The following is a 25,845-nucleotide window of genomic DNA, read 5'->3' as shown; positions in this document are numbered from 1 at the left end:
ATAATGTATCTGATGAAACCCTAATTATGTAATAAACCATGTTTCCCTACAGAAAATCCAACAGCTTTCTGAAGGATCCATGTTTGGACACGGACTGAAGCACCTCTTCCATAGCCGGAGGCGTTCTAAAGAGCGTGACCACCAAGCAGCTTTAGACCCCTCTGCGGCGTGCTCAGTATCTGGACCCCAAACTCCGCAAACATCCATAACTGCCCCCCTGTCCTCCTCAGACCATGACTCTGCAGATGAAAAAGAGCGATCTCCAGAAATGCATCGAGTGTCTTATGCTGTTTCTTTGCATGATTTACCAGCACGTCCAACTGCCTTTAACCGTGTCCTACAACAAATCCGCTCTCGTCCATCTGTCAAGAGAGGTTCTGGTCAGCATAGTGGTGGTCGACGAAGCAAGAGTGGCCCGGGGGATACTGCTCACCATCATCATCATCAGCAGTTGCGTGGAGGAAGTCCTCATCTTCCACGACGTCCCCCACCAATGGATGGTGGTCTAGCAGCAGTTTTACACCATCACCAAGGTCGCCCTAGATCTTCTTCCACCACCGATGCTGCAATGTTAGCTGGAGGGGATGTTGCCGGAGCTGCAGGATTTTCACATGAGGACCAAGAAAGAGCAGCGGAGAAGGTATGGCGGGTATCTTTATGTTGGCAATCTTTTTGTGCTGAAAAGATGTGCAAGTGAAATATATCGGGGCAGATTTACTAAAAAATAGGGCAAGCTACAGTATGTGCAGGTTGCCTGTGTAGTGTACAATTGGCGCCAGATTCAGGAAATATGTCGCCCGTTCTTCATTAATCTGGCAACTGCTGCACTGCCCTGACAGAGTGCACCAACTTTTTTTGGTGCATCTTTAACATAGGGCATGCAACACACTTCTGTCATACTTTGCATGTTAAATGTGGCGCAGGGTCCAACTGTGCACTGGAACGGCCATTTCAGTGATGAAATTTGTGTTGTTTGAAAAATAGTGCAGCCGCGCCACAAAAGTGTCACGTGCAACATATATGTGACGTGGGCACCTCTGAAATAGATCTGTAAAGCCCAACAGAAAACTGGCCAAGGTCCTTAGTAAATGTGCCCCAAACTTGTTACCTTTTGTCATGTGATAGAATTGAAGCCTATAGGTTTCTTCCTGTTATAAATTTATTTGGATTTCTTTGTTATACAGGTATAAATGTGGGACACGTTGTGTACAGTAATTAACATACACGTGGAATCTTGTAATGTATGGTGTCTGCCTGTGTTGTACATAGGATATGAGATTACATACAGACGTGAAGAAGAGTATTTTTACTGCTACTAGACTAATTACCAATGAATTATTTAGTTGTGTAAACTTGTCGCTGTAGCATGTTTACCAGCCTTAACCTTTTATCATGTAAGCATTATTATAGCATTAATGGGGTCAGACCTTAACAAATGTATACTACAGGCAGTCCCCGGGTTACATACAAGATAGGGTCTGGAGGTTTGTTCTTAAGTTGAATTTGTATGTAAGTCGAAACTGTATATTTTATAATGGAATTTCTAGACAATTTTTTTTCTTTTGCCCCAGTGACAATTGGAGTTTCCAAATTTTTGGTGTAATTGGACCAAGAATTATCAATAAAGCTTCATTACAGACATCTTACAGCTGATCATTGCAGTCTGGGACTGTAGTAAAGCATCCAGAGAGCTTCACCAGAGGTCACAGTGGGCAGAGGGGTCCGTCTGTAACTATGGGTTGTCTGTAAGTCGGGTGTCCTTAAGTAGGGGACCGCCTGTACATCTTTTATTTTTCTGTTAGAGGATGCATCACAATTATGAACTTACAGTACTAGTACATTCCATTTTTTCGCTCCCCATCTTCAAAATCTATATCTTTTTTGCCAAGTGCAGAGCTGTATGAGAGCTTGTTTTACCAATTTTTCTCAAAAAGGCCTCATTTTGTGAACTGTACGACCTTTTGATCACTTTTTATTCAATTTTTTTATGTCGCAAAATGGCCGAAAAGTGGCATTTCTGACATTTGGGCACATTTTTCTCTGTTGCCTAATTTGTTTATAATTTATATAGTTTATATTTTATATCGGTTCCAGGGTAAGGGAAGTGATATGGACTTTTCATTTTTTTCTTTACTTTTACTTTGGGTACTTTAACCTGAGTGCGTGAGTATACAATCTGGCCCTGGAAGCACTAATAGGACAGTATGAGACTGTTATAGCTTTGTGTTGATCCTCAGTTATTTCTACAAAAAAAAAATCTATGTTTTACCAGTGTGTCCATCCAAGGATGGTTAAAGGAAATCTACCCTCAAAATCAAGCATGATAATCAAGCATTACTCATAGACCCAGGCACTGTGACTATGGTAATATTCTTATATTTGTTATCCATGGTCTCTTTCCTTCTAATATAAACTTTAAAAATTATTCTAAAGAGCCTGACGGGCTCTGCTGGAAGTTACCAGAGCCCCTCAGTGATGTCTTTTAACTTGTGTTACAATGAGCAGAACATGTCTCCCCCTCCCACTGCTTTCTCCCTCCTCTGTCTGTGTAATGCAGCAGCAGGAGGTGCAGGTGGAAAAAAGACCTGGCTTACTCATTGTAACACCAAGTGAAAAGACATCACTGAGGGGCTCTGGAAACACCCACCAGAGCCTCTCAGGCTCAGTAACATCCTTCTGAATGTTTAGAAGCCATGGATAACAAATGTAAATGTTTTTTTGGTGCGGTTTATTTTCAATGTAATTTTTTAAAATGTATTCAATTATTATTTATGGTATTTTTACTTTATGTCCTTGAAAGGTCATACTAGGTTTGAGATGATCGGTGGCTTCTGCATTGACATCTACACAAATGACACACCACTGGTTGACCTCAGAAGTGTTGTTTTGGGAGTGTAGGGGTTTCCACCGAGATCATGATTGGCTGTAGTGTTAATCCAATCAAACATTAAAACTATAAAATACGAGTGAGGACATTGAGGAGACCATAGTGTCCGTGGACAGCAGTCACTGACCTCTTTAGTTATTACTGAGCAGTTGATGTAAACTGAAAGCACTCTGCTACTGGCAATGTAAAATTAAAAATGATTAAATAATCCTTCCTTCTGAATGTCATATCCTAATCTCTCTTTACTGGAAAGTAGTGACATCTAAAGTGATGTCTCTTCACATGACCCTTAGGCACATTTATACATGTCACAGTGATGTCCTACATATGGGGGTCAGTGTTGCCAGTGTGGATGAACAGGGGCACCAGGCCAGAATTCATAATATATGCAGTAGAATCTCCAGAAACAACTGATTCTTCCAAAACTATGTCCATCAAAGTAATAACTATACGCATAATGACATGGTATAGCTGTTATCATGGTCTATCAGTCTTGTGAAGAAATGGGAGACACGTTTACGAGTAGTAATGGGCCTGTCATGTTCCTCCGAAATCCCCAGCTAATGTTGAAGGGCTGGTCTGTCTATGAAATAGTCAATTAAAATGAGAAAATGATACAAATCTTGACCAAGTAGAAAAAAAAGCTGTGAATGATCTATCCGAATAAAACATCACTTCTCCAATAAATGTAGGATATTTGTTACTCATACAGATGCCAGAAGCTTTGAGGTATTATAGGAAGGTTTTATTTTTTTAAATTTAAATAAGAAAAGAACAGTTGCCACTCACCACGTATTTAAACAATTTTTCTTTATTCCATCTTCTTAAAAAAACATCCATGCAATACATGGATACATACATTTTTTTCAATTCTGCTTTTTATTCAATTCATGGATAATTTTGCCACCTGCTGGGGTGAAATAGTTACTACAACAGTAATATTATGTGCTCTTGAAACGAGGATACAGTTCTCTCAACACTAATCCAGCCTTGGTGACCTGCCAGTCGCTTCCCATGAGTCTACAGTGGGGATTAAAGGTTCCTGAGCTGGGTGACTGTCTACGAGGAGGAGACAGGATTGTGGTGTGACTCCACATAGGGAGGTGAGAGAGACGGTATACTCGTTGTGGAGAAGCAGATGAAGCTGCGTCCACAGGAACCATGGTACATATCCTGGTGAGTGTTTTTGTTTTTCAAAAAAATCCTCAAAATGTAATATTTCTGGAGGGCCCCTATAGCCCACACCTGTTGCATAGAGCTTATCTTGTATGACACAGTGTTGGTGTTATGTAGCTAGGACTACTGCAACTACAGCTCAGCAACACAGTTGTTTTTACTGTTCTTAGGCCCTTATGGGATTTCTATGTGAACAGGATACCAATGTCTAGTATGTGGAATACATGACACCAATACGGGACGCTTAAGTATTATTAAATACGGGACGCTTAAGTCTAGTACATGGAATAGGGGACTCCTACTTCAGACGGATATGTATTGTGTTCTAGGAAAAAATTCAGTTTAACTTGTATTTCTTTTATTTTATGTTAATTCCGTCTCATCCTGGGCTTAGGAGTCCAGTGGGTGGTCCTATTTTATGATTGACTGCTGTTTCTGTGTAAATACTTTTAAGGAAGGACCGGTCACGGTTCTATATGAGCATTAATTGAAATGCATAAAATACAAGTGATCTTTTTGGCACAAAATATGAATGAGTACCATTGGTGGTGTCTAGATCGAGTGCTCATCTGATACCCTAGGGTATGTCACAACTTGTCTGTGATTGACGGTGGAAAGTTCTTGGACATTGAGATGATGGACTAAAAATAAAACGGCAATGAAATGTATTGGATTTATGGCAGGCCTCTGTAATCCGTCCACATTATAAGGAATTCCTACTGTGGTAATGTGGGATTATTGTGTTATTGGCGATACCTTTCCTCAACCTTTCCAATTCATGGATTAGTTCATAAGATATAATTGTATATTTTCACTCCTATGGATTTTTAAAAATTGAATATACCTTAGTTTGGCTCTGGTTTCGATTGAGAGATAACTTTACCCTTTTGGTAACTATGTAACTAGGGACTTAGGTATCTTCCTGGCTGCATGTTCTGCTTTCTATCTTCAGAAGAAAAAAAAAGTATTCAGATTCCTTTAAATGTTTCCCTCTTTTTTCATTGCATCAAATTGGTGAGATCAAAAAAGTATTTTTTTTTTGCTAATTATTGTACACTTTGCACCCCATTAAAAAACAGAAACATAGATATGTTTGCTAATTTATTAAACAAAAAAAACTGAAATATCAAATGGTCATAAAGATTCAGACCCAAATGCTATTCATTTCCTAGTCATCCTCCTAGAGATGGTTCATCTCCTTCATTGTAGTCCAGCTATGTTTAATGAAATTGACTGGACTTGATAAGGAAAGGCACACACCTGTCTACATAAGACCTTATAGCTCACAGTGCATGTCAAAGCACATGAGAATCATGAGATCTGGCCAAGAATTTCTGCAGCACTCAAGGTTCCTAAGAGCACGGTGACCTCCATTATCCTTAAAGGAAAGAAGTTTGGGACGACCACAACTTCCTTGGCCTGGCCGTCCAGTCAAACTAAGCAACTGTGGGAGACGAGCCTTGGTGAGAGAAGTAAAGAAGAACCCCAGATCACTATGGATGAGCTCCAGAGATGCCGAAAGGAGAAGGGTGTAAGTTCCACAAAGTCAACTATCACTGCACCGCTCCACCAGTCATGGCTTTATGGCAGAGTGTGCCGACGGAAGTCTCTCCTCAGTGCAAGACAAATGAAAGCCTTAGTACAGTTTTCAAAAAACAACACATGCTATGAGAATAAGATTCCCTAATGAGTTGAAGATTTAAATTTTTGGTGTTAAAGGGGTTTTCCCATGATCAGTGATGAGACCCCCACAGATCACGAAAACAAGGGGTCCTATGGGGTTCCACGTACCAGCAATGACTGTTCCGCTCCATTCATCTCTATGGAGCTAATGGAGATTGCTGAGCGCTGCACTCTGCAATTTCCGTCGGCTCCATTGAGAACTATGGAGTAGAACGCTCATGCGTGGCCATCTGCTATATTACTCTGATGGAGCGATGAGGGGTCTGACTGGGAAAACCCCTTTAATTCTAAGCGGTATGTTTGGAGAAAACCAGTCACTGCTCATCACCTGCCAAATACAATCCCAACAGTGACACATGGTGGTGGCAGCATCATGCTATGGGGATGTTTTTCAGCTGCAGGGACAGGACAACTGGTTGCAATTGAAGGAAAAATTATTGCGGCAAAGTACAGAGATATCCTGGATGAGAACCTCTTCCAAAGTGCTCTTTTTTTTCCAGACACTTTCAGAACAATAAATGCCATAACTTTGGTAAGAAAAGGGTGAGAAGAACAACATGGGCATCATTCTGATTCTGATTTTGAAAGTGGAATCACATATTATATTTGGGTAAAATAATTATACTTTTGGAGTTACACTTAAAATTAAATGTGAATGCCCAGATGAGAATACTCCTCTGAAGACCTTTGAATCGTAGGAAGTGCACATGCTGCCATATGGTGGCATTATACAGCACCATACTATGGCTATTGCCTATATAGTGTAATGCTTATTGGGTAGTTCAGCTGTGACTTAATGGAAGTTGGCTACAAAAAAAGTGTGGTGTAGGAGGAAGTGTTGAGATATGAACCTAGGGTGGGATTTACAATTTTTTTGGGAATTTCCCTTTACAGTGTTTGTTCTCTTCCGGAATAAATGAATCCAGGAAACGCATGCTCCTCTTTTTCAGACCCTCTTCGCCACATTCTACATTTTATTGAGTAGGAATAGTATACTAATACCTCGTACACTTACAAGGCTATAATGACCTGCATGACACCTATGTCTCTAGGACTTCTTTCGAGCTGCACCAATTCTCTGGATTGACCTTCCTCGGACTGTCTGACTAATACCCACCCTCCAAAGCTTCAAACATGCTCTTAAAACCCATGTTTTTAGGCAGGCCAATCACACTCACTAACTGCATGAAATGTCAACTCTCCCTTTACTAATCCATCCTATGTCCTATCTCCCGTCTGTTATCCAGAAACACCACATATATACCAAGCTCCAGGCTTCTCTGCAGTCACTTTCACCTTGGACCGTGTATTTAAGATGGCGGCTGATGTCTGGTTCAAACAGCAGAATTTTTATCTATTAAATTATTTTATACTGTTCCTTTATAAATAATGGCAGGGCCATTATACAAGCTCTTTTACCTCTTGTGTCACCCCTTTCTTCCTCATAGAATGTAAGCTCTTGTGTTCCCCTTTCATCCTCATAGACTGTAAGCTCCTGTGTTCCCCTTTCATCCTCATAGACTGTAAGCTCTTGTGTCACCCCTTCATCCTCATAGACTGTAAGCTCTTGTGTCACCCCTTCATCCTCATAGACTGTAAGCTCTTGTGTTTCCCTTTCATCCTCATAGACTGTAAGCTCTTGTGTTCCCCTTTCATCCTCATAGACTGTAATCTCTTGCAAACAGGGACCACACTCCGGTTGTTCCATATGACTATTTGTACTCTGTAATATATTATTATTATATTTGTATATGTTCCCTATGATTTGTAAAGCGCTACGGAATTTGATGTTGCTATATAAATCAAGATTATTATTATTTACTACTTTTGCTTACAAGGGTGCACACGGAGTTATAGGATGTATTATTCTCATTTTTTTCATTAAATTTGGAAACTATGATATATCATTTCACTCTATGTCTGAGAAGCAACTAAGCGGCCGATTGACATGTTCAAAGGGTTTATGCTTTTACTGGATTAATGGAAAGAAGAAGTTTTATTCAATGTTGTGAAGTAAGAATGAGCACAAATACACTTATGATAACAGATAACAGACCATACAGTTAACAGTGAATCGGTAAGTGAGAAGGCAATGTAGGTTATTTCCAACATTGATGAGTTCTAGTCTAAATGTCAAATCTTAAAATTGGGTGTTGGTAGTCCCAAACGGTAACTAATGCCAACTCATACATGAAATTAAGTTGGAGCAAACAAATACACAGTGTTGAGGCATAAGACAAAGAACGAGAGGATACACTAGGGAGAGTACGTGAGGCACGAAAGGGAGACACAAGGAAAGAGAAGGTAGAACCAAGCAATCAAGGAAAGAAACAAGCCAATCTCCTACATTCACATTAATGTGTGCCCGCGGTACCATATCACGGCGCGCACACGTCGGTGCCGGGGATAGGAGGAGGGGATGAGCGTCGCTCACCCCCACCCCTCTCCATAGTAATATATGGCGTACGGTGCCGTATTCCGGCGAAAGATAGGACATGTCCGTGTACATGGGGAATTATATGTGCAGTATTTACGTTGGCCATGGTGTGAAGGCTCTGTGGTAAAAACTTCCAAAGGTTACATTTATGAGTCAGGGAAGGCAGTATTATGCCATTCTGTGCCACTGATTCAGAAATACCACATGGCTTAGTGTCTATGCTGACTAAGATTGAAGTAGGTGATATCTATTTAGATGACTATTTATGACTATAGGCATGGAGAGACCTCCCTTACTCATAAAGCAGTACATAGTTACTTAATATGTTTTAAAAATTCCAGCAAGTTCAGCCAAGGCAGGAAAGGGAAATGATGTAAGGGAACAAAATTACATATAATAACATAATAACCAGTGTTATTTTGATGTAAAGGCATCTAGACCATTTTTGAAGCTCCCTGCTGTCCTTACTATGACCAGCACCTGAGGCAGGCTATACCACAGATTCACCAAAGCCCTGTCTTTCCACCTTATTTTTTATGTGAATTAATGGGTTATATCAGTGTAAAGTATAGCCAGTCAGTGGATTGTATTAAGTGTATGCTAGTGTTACATCTTTGTACTCTTTCTTCTTTCCTCTTACTGTACCACTTTCTACCTTCATCTGAACAATTTGTGTGTGAAATTCTTCTTGCCGGGCAGTAAACTGACAGGGCTATCGTCGTTGAAGACATTTATGTTAAATAATTTATTAACAAATTGTTCTTGGTTTAAAAAATAAAAAAGGTCTAAAGTCTCTCATCAACAATACTAAGGAGTTTGGCAAAGCATATTCATCATATTTAGGCTACATTCACATTGACGTGTGCCCGCTGTACCGTAGTGATAGCCCCTCTACATAGTGATGTATGGCGCATGGTAATGGTACCGGCTATGGTAGAGTGCCGTATGTGTGCTGCACCATACCGCTCCCATAGGGCGCCCTGCGCCCATTGCCGTGTATGGGGGACGTATATACACGTATATATGTTGTCCGTATATACATCCCCCATACGTTTGTCCCCATAGAATTTACTATACATGCTGAGTGTGGCTTACAGCTCTTTAGTGATTTTTGTATGTATGGTTCATGTTTGTGTATCTCCATGATCTGGACACTGTCAGGACAAATGTCTGCTTTGTGGCATCCGTGCATTAGGTACAAAGGGGCGATTACCTTCCTCTTATTCTTACAGACCCCCTTTCTCCATATGTGAGAATCAAAAAAATATTATGTTCTCTAATACAATGTACATAAGATCATTTTACCCAGTAGTGGATTGTAACATAGGTGGTTTGGGCTATAGCCCAGGGCCCTTTTAGGCTATCCAAACCACCCACAGAATTTTATACTTAGGAGGTCCTGCACAAATGAAATCCACGTACACAAAGTCCTCCAAAGGTCCTGAAACTGCAGATTGAAATCAGGCACAGGGGAAGCATCTTCCATTCCCCAAGAAGCTTGATTGTAATAATATTCCTACAGCCCTGGGTTATGGCAGTCTTGATCTGTTTTTGATTTTACCCCTTCTTCTTAATTAGATTCTATAAATACTAGAGCCGCAGTGGTGGTGCGGATAGCATAAAAATGTAGTGGACTTGAACTACACTGAAGAATTAAAATGCTACTGGTCCTTTAATCACTCCATTGATTTTGTCGCTGTGGAGAAGACACAGGACAGAAGATGGCCGCTGGTCACATGTCCACACCTGCCTAGGCAGGTCATGTGATCATCACTAGTTTGGCTGTAGTCGGTTGGTTGCAGTGCATGCAGTATGGCCAGTGCTGTGGTGAGATGTCATCTCAGTGAGGTAATGTGCAGTGATGGCAGTTGCATATCATTACTATAGTAACAGAGCAAGAAAGATCATCACTGGGAGCAGAACATAAGAGGGAGGAGGAGTTACAGAGAACTAAAGGATCATGGGAGTTATAGATGGCAGCCATCTCTGTGATAACTCTGTCTATGTTAGAAAGCCCATCAAATTTGGAGGATCATAAAAACATTCACCCACATTTATCAAATACAGTGCAAAGTGAGGTGGAACATGAATGTGGCGCACTTTGCACTGCTCCAACAGAGTGCACCTATAATGTAGAGTGCAACACAAATTTGTCAGAAACTGCATGATAAATGTGGCGCCCAGTCCAACTGTGCACCGGAACGCCTCTGCAGAACTTTCTGTTTCTTCGGGTATAGTACAGCTGCGACACAAATGTGTTGTGGGCACTTTATAACTACATGTGCAAGCAGTGTGCACTAAAACATTGTGCAAAGTCAGAAAGGCGCAGGGGCTTTAATAAATTGGGCCACTGAGTTTTGCTGTAGTTATCTATTTTTAGCATTAGCATCTATTTTGTATCAGACGTTCATATTCCCGTAATGCGCCTTTAAATGTAAGATTTTTATCCCAAGACATGGCTCAAATAGTAGGGATCGGTGTGTATCAAAGTATCTTCCAAGGACAAGTAAAATGTTATAAACCCTAATAAGAATCCTATTCCCACCATCAGACCTGTCAGTTATACATATTTAATAGCAACAAGACCTACATATCTTAAGAAGAATCTGAAGCATTGAGGTGAAAGGTGGCCCGAGTCTGATATCTGCTTTTTTATGACACCAAGATGAGTGTTGAATGGGTTATGTGATGCAGTCAAGCATTGGCATGTGAGACATGGGATAGTGTTACAAGCACTTGTCACCATTATACCAGCTGTTGCCTTCCCTCCTCTGGGCGAGGCTAAATGTGCGAGATGATAGTTGATTTTTGCAAAACTTATCTTGCTGCCAGCTGTACCTGTGCGGACCCTGTGAAGCAATTGTCATCCAGTATCCTTCCATTGTTAGGATGTTTGGTACATGAGCTACTGTATTTTGGAAGTTGGGAGCAAGGATTTGGTGATGTCTACCTTTACCTTTTTCAGCGTTCTTCTTTATAACATGGTTGCGCTGTGTAGATGACGGATGCCATAGATGCCCAGACCCTATGTGTCAGCAGTAAGTTCTCAGACTATTGGATCTTTTAGGGACAATTTATTGTTGTTTTTCTTCCATACACGTTTATTAGTGCTGTAGAAATGAATATGATATGCCTGATCTCTTTTCTGGAGTAGTTTTATGAGATGGGGTTAGCTGCTGTCTGTGTTGCCACATACTGAGTGGAATGTAATATCCTGTTTCATATTTTCCATTACTCTGCATAATTCTTCCTGTAGGTTACCTCTGGACTAACCACAATATAATCGTTTACATGTTGTTTACTTATACTTTTACCTATCAATGTTTAGAAGATTCCTATTTAGTAAAAAATACTTAATATCTATATATTAGCAATTACTAATATATCCAGATCAGAGGGAGTATCACAGTTGTCATCCCCAGGATTCCAGTCGCATGTACTGTGCTGTCATTGTACTGAATGGACAGGCTGGGTTCTCCACAGAAACATTTTTACTTGCTCTCTACAGCTGATCAATTCAATAACTTAAATGGAGGAACCCCTCTACAGAATATGTGTCTGAAAGCTGTGGGTCCTTTCTCTAAGTGCCCCATGAGAGTGACTCCTGCTCCACTCTGAAAGCTATTACAGTTCAGAGTGGTGACCACACACATGCACACCATTGCTTTGTTCAAATGGGAATTTGTGCACGACAGTCCTTCTGATCCCACGTGTCTCTCCATGGGGTTTCCGAAATACTTACCATCATTTGTTGGACAACCCTCTTAACCTGTTTCCTTAATAGATAATTTTTCAGATGCAATACAGCCATATTGCAGTATATGGTAGGTACAGTCAGACCCCCAAGGGTTAAAGTACCCTATGGGATCTGCAAGTACAGAAAGAAAAAAAAACTAATAATTTAAATAACCCCTTGTACCTGGAGCTGTTATAAAAATAAAGAAAATCATAAACATGATTAGTACAGCCACTTCCCAACAGTATCCAGAAGAGCCATTGAATGAAGATGTGGTAGGCGGAGATTGACGGAAAGTTGATAAATCGCGGCAATAGCAGAGAAGGTAGAACTCTACCCTGAGGAAGAGAGCTGTTGCTCTCGAAAACGCATTTGGTGCAAGTTCACCTGTGTCCCTTTGGCCCATCATAGTGACATCACTATCAACTTCTGATCCAGTGTGTGGTCTAGCCAGCGGCCGGGGCTCACACCGCAAACCGCTTCTTTCTGATTGACTTTAAGCAAACCACACGAAGCACAGAAGGGGAATTTACCACAGAGGACACTCATGGGAAAGTTTTTTGGGATACTCCACTTCCAACATTGGAACTACGGATAAACTAGGTCAGTCACTCGTTTATCTACTGCAGTCTTAATTACAACAACCAATTGTTCTTATCCTTTATAGTCAACGCAGGTATAGTTGTATATTCATTTTAAGTGTCCTGAAGATATTTATGAGCTAGGGCGGCTCATATAATACCAGATGCGACATTTATTCAGTGCCATTATTTAGGAATCTCCTAAAATCCACTCACTACTCACTTGGTTATTCCCAGTGGTGAACCTTGTAACAGAAAATAGAGCTTAAATCTCCTAAACCCCTTTTTTCGCATTTTGAAATTCATAAAAATTTAAGTGATCAAAAAGATGCACAGTCCCCAAAAAGAACGCATTATACAGGTCCATTATGAATTTTGAAAAAGCATAAGAAGATGGTGAAACTGATTTTTTTAAAAAAAAATCTATTAAAATCTAATAAAAACTATAATGTGCTATCTCCGTGATTGTACTGACTTAAAGAATAATGAGAGGTGTCATGTGGAGAAGCGTAAAAACATAGCCCACATGAAAATAGTGTAAATGCTTTTATTTTTGTCAATTTTACAGAATTCTAAATTCCCCCCTTCCCCGTACACAGCAAGGAATACAAAATACTGGCTATAGGAAGTACAACTTGCTTCACCTAAAACAGCCCATGAGCCCTTTCCATACACCCGCAGCCAGATACATCACACATCGGTAAGAGGTTTAAGATGGGGAGTTAAAAATGCAATAAAAAACCTAAAATGTCCTGCTCCTTAAAGGAAATCTTTCATCAAAATCAAGCAAGATAAACCAGAGACACTTACTTATAGATCCAGGCACCGTGACTGTGGTGTATATTTATCCATTACTTACTTCTGAAATCAGGGTGCATTCACACGTGGCGTTTAACAGATGCATTTCAAAATGCAATGAAACAGGTGAAGAGAGATTTACCTAATTAGATTGATGTTAACGTTTGTACCCTCAATGTTTAATTATGCTAATGAGCCCGAGGAGCTACCTAAGCAGCTCTGTGATCTGGCTTTGCAGACTGTAACACTGTCTCACGCTCTCCCTGCTCCCTCAGCACTTGTGCAGTGAGCACTTCCTCTACAAAAAAAAATCTCCCTATTTTATGAGACTTGCAGAGTTGATTACATGGAGCCTATAGAAAAAGTGCATATTACAGTTACTCTTATGGGGCAAAAAACCAAGGATATGGCTACTTGACAGCAGTGCTTACCAGCAGTCCTTGCCATGGCTGTAAATTGAGTACACAATCTACTGCAGCCTCACTACACAACCTGCAAAGACATTCTTGAACCGTAACATCCTTCTCAGCCATCCATAATTCTATCACAAGCAGCTTTCTCCAGAAAAGCTTGGATGTATTTTATGTTTTCATTTATTTTTGGCCGTGAAGACGTGATATTGTTTCTTTAGGGCAGAAGAAGCCTGACATTGAGAGCTTCATCCAGTACTACCTGCAGGGCTAATGCAGATCTCTAGCTTTTGAGGCCTTTCTATTCACGCTTTTCCCTGGCATATTAGTTAAGTGGCCTTGCAGCTTCCCTTTAAGAGTCTTCTTGTGTTATATTTCTCCATTCTTGGCTGCAGTCCACTTCATACATGAACTTTCCCAGCAGCTAAATGGCAGTACATTGTATTTCCATGTTGGCACCACTTTGGTTTTGTTTGTCCTGAAAATTCTTTCAGCTGATGTGTCTGATTTAGATCAATATGAGGGAACATTTGTGTCCTTATGTCCAAGTGTCCCCTGAAGGCTAATAAATCACTCATGCGATGACCATCGATTGGCAATGTATGCTGGGAAATGAGCCGTCCAGCCAGGTCCGGGGACAGAATACTAGATTGCAGATAAAGGCAATTTGTGTTCCCTCTTTTATTCTCTTCGTCTGCTCCAACCTGATCTGGTGTTAGAAGCCCACATTTCTACTAACCCAGGTTCTTACTGATATATTTTCCTTCTTGCCTGCATCATCTTTGTCCATCTTTTACGTCTGGTTGTTCCTTAACTTGGGGTCATCATGAGGGAGGGAGAAGAGGAATTGCCTTTTGTGGGAGCACTGGGACAGGCTCTGTGCACAAGTCCTTTGGGTCTTCTGTTGCCGGAAATATTCCCTGCTGAGCCTGGACCTGTGAAGATGCAGCTTGTGGGTCCTCTTATCGCAGTTGGTGTAAGTATAATACGTAATAAGTTTAAAATGTTTATGAGACCAAGGAAAATGCGGGTGGCTGACGTAAATATATCTAAAGCTAGGCCACGTTCTGCAGCTCTTTTTCTAGACTCAGGTCAAGATTGTATTGTTTGCCATATTAGGGTTAGTGAGGTCATCACTGGAGGATATATGGTAGACTTTCCATACCTTAAAAGAGAAGACACCATTTTTGTAAAGGCTTGTGTGTTCATATTCATTATCTTGGTGAACAACAATGGCATGGTTTGCATGTAGCAGAAATATTGTTTTGTTATCTTGATATATTATTTGAATACTCTTGTTAACCGTTGTTTATATATTTGTATAGCAAAAGTAGTTTGTTATTGATTACATGTATGCCATTAGAACTACACTGACAATAGGTGCTACCCATAGCAGTATTGTCAGACAGTAAAGATAGGTGTCTACATACTGCCACATCGCACATGATCTTATTACTGCTGTCATCTAGCAACAATCTCTGCTTTTAAGTGAATTGAAGTGATCTTTTCTAAGTGACAATACTCACAATGATTGTATATTTGATTAATATGACCTGTTGAATGTCACGGAGACACGCTGCCTTGTCACATGACTTGGGGGGGCACAGAGTTTATTTATTTAGCTTGTTCAATATTGTGGTCACCTTTCAGCCAGGACCCATATTAAGCATAAATCACACCCTGGACAGTCCTCACACTCCATATATGAATATATACTGCCACCACCTATACCACTCTACATCTGCTCTTGTCTCTCAAGCAGTCACTTGCACTATTAGCACACAGCCAACCACACTTTACAAGACTATGGATTCACAGAGCATACAGGGACCAAAATTAAAGTAAAAAGCTTTAATACAAAAAGTAGTTCAGTGCTTCCAAAAAGATGTTAAAAAGTTACAAAATAAAAAAAGGAGAAAAATAACAAAGACTTAAAAATTAAAATAAATCCTGATTTCCCTGGAGGTGGGAGAGACATGGAGCATGTCAGCTTGGCCGCCTCCATCATGTGAAAAATGTTTTCTACTATATTGTATTATTTTATATAGTTTGCTTTCATGTTTCAGAACCACTTAGTGTCTTTCAGGACGGGAGAACGCCTGTATTTTGGTACCTAGTGTAACAGAGAGGAGGAGTGCACAGGGTTGATTAGTAAAGAAAGAGTTGAATATGCACATTGCACATAGAGGATATGGTGACTAGCCTTACAGCATGGAACATGTAATAAGTGGAAGAATCATAAGTAAAACAGTTACTTGCAGTGTATAGCCTGTCACAGACTGGGATGGAGGAACTGATAGGGAACAGGGAAGATCTTGTACTGCACTATTTTGTAGGAGACATCTGTATCCACAGTCCTGAACACATCCAGCCTGCTACATACACAGAGAGCTCTGTCACATGACCTCCTCCTCTGTAAGCAGGGTGTAGCATCCTCTCTCTTCCCATGAAATCGTAGGGTTTGTTTACAGGACAGACTCCAGGGCTTGTAAGCACAGGGAGAGGAATGAGCTACTTCACCATTGAGATAATCTGAGATATAGCAAAGAAACTGCGGGATATAGTTAACAGAGATAATAGGCAAAGTTGTTCTACATCCCAAGAGTTATTGATTTGTGGGGAAAAAAACTTTACAGTTCTTTAATGGTAGATTGTAGAGGAGAGAGAGTTTAGTAAATGGAAGGCTGATTAGTAGGGAGTTGCAAGAGTAGAGACAGGATTGACTCAGAGCCACAGTTTTAGTGGTTTCATTTATAAGAAAAGGATGGATTCTGGAAATATTTTGGAGTGCAGAGACTGGTCTCCATTTACCTACAGAAGATAACATAGTGGGGCAGATTTACTTACCTGGTCCATTCGCGATCCAGCGGCGCGTTCTCTGCGGTGGATTCGGGTCCGGCCGGGATGTTCCTCCGACGTCCACCAGGTGGCGCTGCTACGCTGAAGTTCCCCGAGGCCCGCCGGAATGCACTGAAGTTCACCGGCCTATTCCTAGTGAAGGTAAGCGCGAGTCCCGCAACACTTTTTTTTTTTTTTTTAAATGTGGCGGGTTTTCCCGAATCCGTCGGGTTTTCGTTCGGCCACGCCCCCCTGATTTCCATCGCGTGCATGCCAGCGCCGATGCGCCACAATCCGATCGCGTGCGCCAAAATCCTGGGGCAATTCAGGGAAAATCGCCGCAAATCGGAAATATTCAGGTAACACTTCGGGAAACCGCGAATCGGGCCCTTAGTAAATGACCCCCAATGGGTGTAGATTTACATATGATGGTTATCTCATGAGTATGATCAGCTCATGGACTGCTGGATAATGTTTGGGAGATGCAGATAAATTGCCCTCCGGTTTTGTGGAATTTCAGTGGAAAACCCTTCCATTGCTCTGACATTTTCAGGCATGCTGAGCTTGCCTGCTACAGTCCTTGTGTTTTCCAGCCTGCGGAGGAAGCTACTACAGTAAGAAATAAATATTCATGAGATAATAACATAATAATGCAGAACTTATAGCAGTATACCATAATTGTTCATACGTGCCTTATAAGGTAGTCTCTATAGGGGGTCCTTTAAGTGGCCAGTGGAAGGATTTAGTGTTGATACGAGGCTCAGTTTTGCTCAGACTATATACCATATACAGTGTTATATATAATGGATATGCTTATAAATAATATCGTCTGGAGTTTCGGTAAAGTTGTCTTTCGGAGAGGTTTACTTTTATGTTTACATTAATAGATGGAATATCCTTTTTTTACCTTTATGTTCACCTGATATTTGTGTGTGAGTTGAATGCTGTATTTGAAGGGCTTTTCACCTATTATAGGTTATATTTATTTTTAAGGGTATGAACAACTTTGCTTGTGAGGAATCAATAACCACATATAGTACAAGGTTCCTGTAGTAAAATAAGATGCACTTGGCTATTTTTGTCCTGCTTCTACATCATTTCCATATTACAGATTCTTGTATATACAGAGTTTGGCTGTTGAGCGTTCCCCGCCATTGGTCACTTGTTATGTGCTGCCTGAATCTCAGATGTACAAGCCTTTGCTCCCCCTCCTTTCTCCATTCACACTGAACAGCTACTAAACCAGCAGATAATGCAAGGAAATTCTGCCCTACTCCTCTTGTCATACTGCTATACAGAGACTGAGAGAGAAGTTATTCACAAGATTTTTATCTTTATCTATTGACACTACTAGATGTTGTGGACAGCAAAAACTGAGGAGTGAGTGTAATTTACACAGTCATGTGGGAGTCCTGGCTAAGGGATGGGGTGTGATTCTGGGAGGGAAGACTGAATGAGCTGTATCAAACTGGGCTGCCTGCTGTGAGATAGCTTTCAGTTGAGTAGTAGAGAGGGATTGTTGACCATCTGAATGTTACTCAGATTTTAGTGAGCCTGGGTTTAGATCACTATAAATGTATGAGCTCTGCTCCCTCACTTCATGTCCCCATCTACCTTCCCATATAGATTGTGATTCCTCACAGGCAGGGTCCTCGTTCCATTTGGTTCCTGATCACTGTAGTTTATGCACAGTATTTCTACTTCCATTTGTTCTCATCTTAATGTAATATATGTGAACTTAATGTACAACACCTTTCTGATGCTCTATAAATAAATAATAATAAAAATATTCCTCCGTTGCCCCAATGGCTTAATGACAGAAGGAAAGACTGATACAGAAGGAGAATTAAAGACAACGATAAGACAGACCTTGCCCATAAGCCCCATTATGGCACATCCCCTCTCAATAATCTCCTCCATCTACTGAACCTACTTTGAAATAGTGGCTAATACTTTGGCACGCAGGCATTGTATTACATGGATGGCAATTGCCTCTGAAAGGCTGTGGCATACCTGGATGGATGCCCTTATACCCTGGCAAGAAAGGGGGGTTTCCTTATTGCACTCTCTGCTCTGACATCATCTATAAGAGGTTGACCTCCAAATCCTATTTTTGCATGGTGTGTGATGTAGTAGATTGCTTAAACACTGGTCTGCCCTTTCCTCTGTTTTCCATCTGTCACTTAAATAAAAAGAGGAAGTTAGCAATGTTGTACCCAGTTCATTTCCTGTGGTCCAGATCATTACAATATTTCCCCTCTCAGCTGATATTCTCTCCTTGCCTCAGCAGTTCTTGCTTACAGCCTCTGACATCAGCGCCAGTGCTCTCTTCTGTACTGTTTTCTGCTAGTCTATGAATGAGGCATGAGGAAAAAGCTCAGTCAGGTACCAGTCTTGTCCTGCTTTCTTACTGATATTGATCGATGAATTGTGAGTCCATAAAACATATGCATGAGATGCTTTTATTTACCATGAGCTCCACAATCACCTTTCCAATTTACATGGACCAGGATCTTCTCAAGTCTGAACTGCGGCATGAGATGTCTTGATGGGGACATGGACATTTGCCATTGTTTGTTTGAATGTAATCAAAGTTATTGTATTATTATTGTTCATACGTTCAGAGTTGTCAAAGCTAACTACAACTTTATATTCTTCCTGTCTTCTGATCCTTCAGCAGCCTGACAAGGGTGATTTGAGTAGCCTGAGTCTCCCCCCAAGTGCACTTCATGGCGGTTCAGAGGGGAACATCAGCCTGGAAGTCCCTGAAGGGGCACCAGATCCACAGCGCACCAAAGCCGCAATGGACCATTTACATCAAAAAATCCTGAAGATAACAGAACAGATAAAGATTGAGCAGGAAGCAAGAGATGACAATGTTGCAGAGTATTTAAAGCTGGCGAATAACGCAGACCGACAACAAGCTTCCCGCATCAAACAGGTATTTAATCTTCTTCAACTGTCCACCTAAAAAGGATAGACAAACTCCTGAAGCTAAGTTGCAGGGAATGGGGTCGGAGCGGTCTGTTATTATTCCAGGGTGGGAGGGCTGCCGGAAACGGCTGATCAACATTTTTTATTGTATTAACAGCAGCTTACTTTATACATATTGTACTTTTATATATTTTTTTGTTATGAGGCATATTATTATGATTTGTTTTTTAAATCAAATCCTTTTTATTGAACAATTTTTCAGTTACAAACAGTACCCCCACCCACATACACAAACACCCCTCTCCCCCAACAAACCGGAGTTTACAATGTTGCACAGCAAAGCGCATAAGAAGACATGTACAGGTATAGTATATGGCATGAGATACAGCGGGCACATAGTACCATCATATAAGAGCTCACAAAAATACTGACAAGGGATAAATACGCAGGTAAACCAGCACTATCTAGCCATGGACCCCATATTCATTCAAATTTAGCATTTGACTTTCTTTTGCCATAAACTGCTTTCTCTACAAGAATCATGCTATTCATTTTATTAACACCTTAAGGACACAGCAAGTTTGTACATTAAGGTCATAATAACTTTTTAAAACTTTTAATGATTTTGAGATTGTTTTCTAATGACACATTGTAGTTTATATTGGTAGCATAATTTTGCTGATTGGTCAGGTTTTTGGGGGGTAAAAATTAAACTTTTTAGGAAATATGAAAAAAATTACAATTTTCTAACTTTCAAATGTTCTAGTTTTTTGACAAAAAGGTCATACCACGATTTTTTTTTGTAGAAAACTTGCCATTTGTCTTATTTCTATTTCCATACTTTTTTTACGTTTGCTTATTTGTTACGAATCTTACAAGTTCAGTTGGGGGAGAAAGGAAAATAGACAAGAGGGGGCATAACGCAAGGAAAAATGGACAATGTTGGTAATAACGCAAGGAAAAACGGATGATGGGGGGGTGTAATAGTGATTGTGTAACAGCACCTGTAGGATAGATCAGTGATTTTCAACCTTTTTTGAGCCGCGGCACACTTTTTATACTTAGAAAATCCTGGGACACACCACCAACCAAAATAGCACAAAATGACACTAAAACAGTCATATTATACATATAGTTAATAATATAGATTCTAAATTTATTTTACTCAGTGTGAAACCTGGGCCTGTTTCGATAAACACAAAAGGGATATCCTGGCAGGAATGGTGGAAAGACACACACAAAGCTCTTCCTCAACAGTTCTCAGTTGCTCCCTGTTTTTAGTATATGGTGCTGATTATTATGTGGCTCATATACTGCAAAATAAAGGGGTACAATGAGAAGTACTATGGCCATGAGGCCAGAGTACAAGTGCCAGCTCATATACTCAGCATATGAGCTGGTACTTGTAGTACTCCAGCCTCATGACTATAGTATTTCTCATTTTACATTTCTCATTGTTATATGCAGTATACTGCTGGAGTACTAAAAGTAACCTGAGTGAAGTTGGCCCCCCCACCTTGCTCAAATCAAACAAAATTGGTGTCAAACGTTTGTGCTACGTTTGTGCTGGTTTGTGCAGCAGAAATTTTCGTTTGTGCCGCTATCGTTTTTAAGATTTTAATGAAAGTTTCCAGAGGTCATCAGAGGTCAACCAACCCCCCCACGTTGCCCAAATCAAACAAAACTGGGACCGAACAATTCTGCTACGTATGTGCTGGTTTGTGCTGCTCAAATTTTTGTTGGTGCTGCTATTGTTTTGAATATATGAACAAAAAATTAAAGTTCAAAAGTTCAGCCAGCCCCCCCACATTAACCAAATCACACAAAACTGGTATCAAACGTTAGTGCTACATTTGTGCTGGTTTGTGCAGCAAAAATTTTCATTTGTGCCGCTATCATTTTTAATATATTCATACTTTTTTGCAGAGGTCATCAGAGTTCATTTCTTCCAAAGTACAATGTGTTTGCTAGCTCCCCCTGGTGATCAAACCAGGGAAGTGTCACTAGGTTTGTTTTTTACCAGTTCATCCTAAACACCTCAAACACCTCAACCACCCTAATGTGGGGGGGCTGCTTGAACTTTTGAACTTTAATTTTTTGTTCACATATTCAAAACAAAAGCAGCACAAACAAAAATTTGCGCAGCACAAACCAGCACAAACGTAGCAGAATTGTTCGGCACCAGTTTTGTTTGATTTGGGCAATGTGGGGGGGCTGGTTGACCTCTGATGACCTCTGGAAACTTTCATTAAAATCTCAAAATGATGGCGGCACAAACAAAAATTTCTGCTGCACAAACCAGCACAAACGTAGCACAAACGCTTGACACCAATTTTGTTTGATTTGAACAAGGTGGGGGGGCCAACTTCACTCAGGTCTAAAAGTACCAGCTCATATGCTGAGTATTCTGCCAACAGTTCATATACTCAGGCAAAAGCTCATATAGTCAGCATTATTGGTGGGCATTACCTTGGCGGTGGGCAAATGCGGGAGTCTCTCAGCTCTCAGGATGATGCGCCGGCCTCGGTGACGTCATTTTGTCGCACGAGGTTCAAAGCTTGTGCATGTGTTATTGTGCACGTCTCCTACATTGTAAGAAGCCGTGACTGCGCATCGCTGCGCATTGCCGGGAAACAAAACACAGGGGGCACCATAGTTTGGGGAACTTTCCCCCGCGGCACACCCGACCATGTGTCGCGGCACACTGGTTGAAAATCACTGGGATAGATCACAGGTATCTCTCCAACACCACCAAATGCAGAATGATGGTGTTGGAGAGCGGTGGATCTGTCCTGACTTACATTATGTCATGACACAATCTGTCATGACATAGATCAGTCATGACACGATCTGTCATGACTTACATCACTGTAACTGGCCAGTCTGCATTGACTGCCCAGTTGCAGCGATGGACATTGCAGGACCTGTGATGTCAGTAGTTGGGCATCGACTTGCTATCCCTACCTGCCCCTAACACTCGTCACCCTGACGGCAGAGAACCAGGAAGAACTCCACCCTATATATCGGACACGGATCGCTAAAGTCACTGCACTCAGCATCCGATATATTGGACACGGAGCACTAAAGAGTTTTAGTGTACATATCTGCAGAGGGAGCAACCAACCAGGACATGGACATCAGCTTTCTGGCTTGATAGAACATATTGTTGACTCCAATAACCACCCCTTCATCCACGTCATCCAGTCCAAATACTTCAAATACTCTAGATATCAGGCCCAGCACTCCCTTCTAAAAATGCCCCAATTTACGGCATTCCCACAACGTACATTATATGAGTACCTTTTAATCCACATTTGAGGCAACAGTCGTCACCTCTCACACCCTCCTTATGCAGTCAGTTATCATGAAATTTTTAGTAAAAAATATTTCTCATTTAAGTAGGCTTTTTAACCATCAATGTTATTTAGGCCTTTTTTGAAGCTCTCTGCTGTTCCTAAAATGACCAGCGCCCTAGGAAGGCTATTTCACAGATTGACAGCTCTGTCAAAAAAGCCCTGTCGCCTCTGCTGATTAAACCTCGTTTTCTCCAGATGCAATGTCTTGTACATTGCTGATGTGACTATACAAAAATGACATTCAAGCCAAAAACAACAGGACAGCCATCAGATCATGTAATTGCCCATCTCATTAAAATTTTCAAGAGATTTATTGAATTGTTATGACTTTTTCCTGTACTCTGTGCAGTTTGTTGGGGTCGATTCTGGTAGTCATTATAAAATCACTTTCTGGTGTTTTTATTGTGTTACTATGTATCGATGCTGCTTTTATTCATTCTTTGTATCTTCCACCATAGGTTTTTGAGAAAAAGAATCAGAAATCTGCACAGACCATTGCTCAGTTGCACAAGAAGTTAGAACATTATCACAAGAAACTTAAGGAGATTGAACAAAATGGCATATCACGACAGCCAAAGGATGTCTTGAGGGACATGCAACAAGGGCTAAAAGATGTGGGGGCAAATGTGAGAGCAGGAATAAGTGGCTTTGGTGGCGGAGTAGTGGAAGGTGTCAAGGGAGGCCTTTCTGGACTATCTCAGGTCACCCATACTGCTGTAGTGTCCAAGCCAAGAGAATTTGCCAGTCTTATCCGAAATAAATTTGGGAGTGCTGACAATATCCCACACCTAAAAGATGGTATGGAAGAAGATGGGGAGGGTCAGGGGGGCTCAAGGGCACTAAGTGGTAGTGCAACTTTGGCACCCAGCCCCAAATATGGAAGCGATGATGAATGCTCCAGTGCTACTTCTGGGTCAGCTGGAGCAGGAAGTAATTCTGGTGCTGGACCTGCAGGACCTGGCAGCCCAAGATCAAACACTCTAGATGGACATCATCATAGTCACCATGGAGGCTTTGATGCTATTCTGGAGGAGTTGTGTGAAATTAAGGAAGGACAGAGCCACCTTGAAGATACAATGGAAGACTTGAAATCACAGCTACAGAGAGATTATAGTTATATGACACAGTGTCTTCAAGAGGAACGATACAGGTTAGTGCTGGATTGGAAATGGATTTGTTCATGAAATCATGTTTCATGACGGACCTTTAGACTTGGTTTTGTATAAATATAAATCATTAAAATACAGGGAATGTATGGATAACAAAATGTAGCGATGACCTTCTGAACGTCTTCACTTTTTAAAGTTAGAATGTATATAGTACTTACACATTTACATCTACTTTAATTATTGAATTGCATGTATTTTGTTTAAACATTATTTTTAGTTATCTAAAGTTACTTGTATATGCACCACAATACATATCCCCTCTTAAAGGCAAGTCATATTATAATGTCATTCTGTCGTATTAGTAGGTATGGAGAAGTCTGAGGAGCTAATCCCACTCCATACATGGCCGATATATTATACAGCAGATATCTGCCACTAACAGCCACAATCCAATCAGAATATCACAATACAAGGAATTTTTTCCCCAATGATTTAAATATTTATAAACATTATTATTTGATCTACACAATGAAACACTTAAAGGGAACCTGTCATCCCCTAAACCCACCATTAGTACCTAGTATTGTATAATGAATATCCCTGGAGGTCCTTTTTGAATATTTCTATGTGCCAGCACCTCTCAAAAATCATCTTTTACTGTCATGTAAATAGAAAACGCTGGACCGTGCTTTAAGCGGTCAGGCGTATTCATGAGGGGGGGCGGGATTAGGGGCGGTGACTGCCACATGACACACGGCAGTCACCACAGGCCTATGGAGTAGGAGGGGAGGTTCGGGGGTTGAAGCATCACCTCAGACCACCCCCTCATGAATACGCCAGCGTTTTTTATTGTACAGCAAGGCAGTGTCTGCTAGTGTTTTTCGGTGGTTTCTGATAACGCTAGCAGTGTAACACTGCTACATCTGTTGTAGCACTAGGAGCTGCTTACTTTAGTAGGCAGCTCCTAGTGCAGTTTTTACAGGTGACAGGTCCTCTTTGATTTATAATCTGATGCAGTGAGTATGAGTAGTGTGCTGTGGTGCTGCTTAAAGAGGTTGGTCACTCAAATTCATGCTTTTTGTAGTATGTGTATAAGTGTTGGGGGCAGGATATTAGGTAATTTACCATTATACATCTATTAATAGTTCTGCATCACTTTATTTAAATGTAAAGTGAAGCCCCTTCAAAAATGTTTTTACCTCAGCTTCTTGGAAGGTAGATTGGTCACGGAGAGTTAGGATCATATGACCCGGCTGACATTTTATGGACAGAAATAGAAGCTGATGAGGTAAAATGAATTGCTGAACCAGGGGCTTTACTTTACAAATTTACAATTTTAAACAAAAAAGCAATGCAGAGCTTTTTATAGATGTATATTGGTAATTACCTAATCCCCTACAAATACATTACAAAAAACTTTAAGTGGCCATCCCCTTCAAATGCAATTCATTCCATTTATCTCACATAAAGGACATATCGATCAAAAATTGATCTAACGTTCCATCTTCACAAATGATATCAAGGTAAACGGTGTCCCATCATATTTCCTCATAAGTTGCAAAGATATACAAAATTTGCACTTATGACACCCAGGCAAGTTTAATGTGATGCCCAAGAAGGCGTGAGGATAGGACTTTGGATTTACAATGAATTTGTCCTCCAAATGGTGACCCATCCCCTCCTATATCATTACAGGACAGTCTGTGTGTACAATGTGGTGTAGTGCCCTGTCATTCTTTGGAGGACAACTATTTTTAAATACCTCCACGCAGCTTCGTTAAAAGAAACATTATGGGGCCTGAAAAAAGCAATAAGAAAATAGACATAAAACATTTTAAAAATATAAATAAAAAACAAACAAACCCTGAACATGTTAGGTATGCCCTTGACGGAAAATGCC

General features: G+C 40.7%; 1 protein-coding gene across 7 annotated transcripts in view; it reads left to right on the top strand.

Annotated features, from left to right (window-relative positions):
* TMCC2 (transmembrane and coiled-coil domain family 2) overlaps nucleotides 1-25,845 on the top strand; it is a 39,498-nt gene that overhangs the window by 8,669 nt on the left and 4,984 nt on the right. The window contains exons 2-4 of one of the 7 annotated variants that reach the window (XM_072137522.1): nucleotides 53-640; nucleotides 19,227-19,487; nucleotides 23,295-23,986. In XM_072137522.1, coding sequence (XP_071993623.1) covers nucleotides 53-640; nucleotides 19,227-19,487; nucleotides 23,295-23,986 — 1,541 coding nt within the window. Of the gene's footprint in view, nucleotides 1-52; nucleotides 641-3,925; nucleotides 4,064-14,370; nucleotides 14,685-18,895; nucleotides 18,932-19,223; nucleotides 19,488-23,294; nucleotides 23,987-25,845 lie in introns of those variants that run through there. The other 6 variants (XM_072137521.1, XM_072137527.1, XM_072137528.1 and 3 more) reach the window with 6 other exon arrangements.

Source organism: Engystomops pustulosus, chromosome 2 (assembly GCF_040894005.1).
Source record: "Engystomops pustulosus chromosome 2, aEngPut4.maternal, whole genome shotgun sequence".
In the NCBI taxonomy this organism is placed as follows: Eukaryota; Metazoa; Chordata; class Amphibia; order Anura; family Leptodactylidae; genus Engystomops; species Engystomops pustulosus.
Note: the sequence above shows the minus strand (reverse complement) of the source record. Positions and strands in the feature narration are given on the sequence as shown.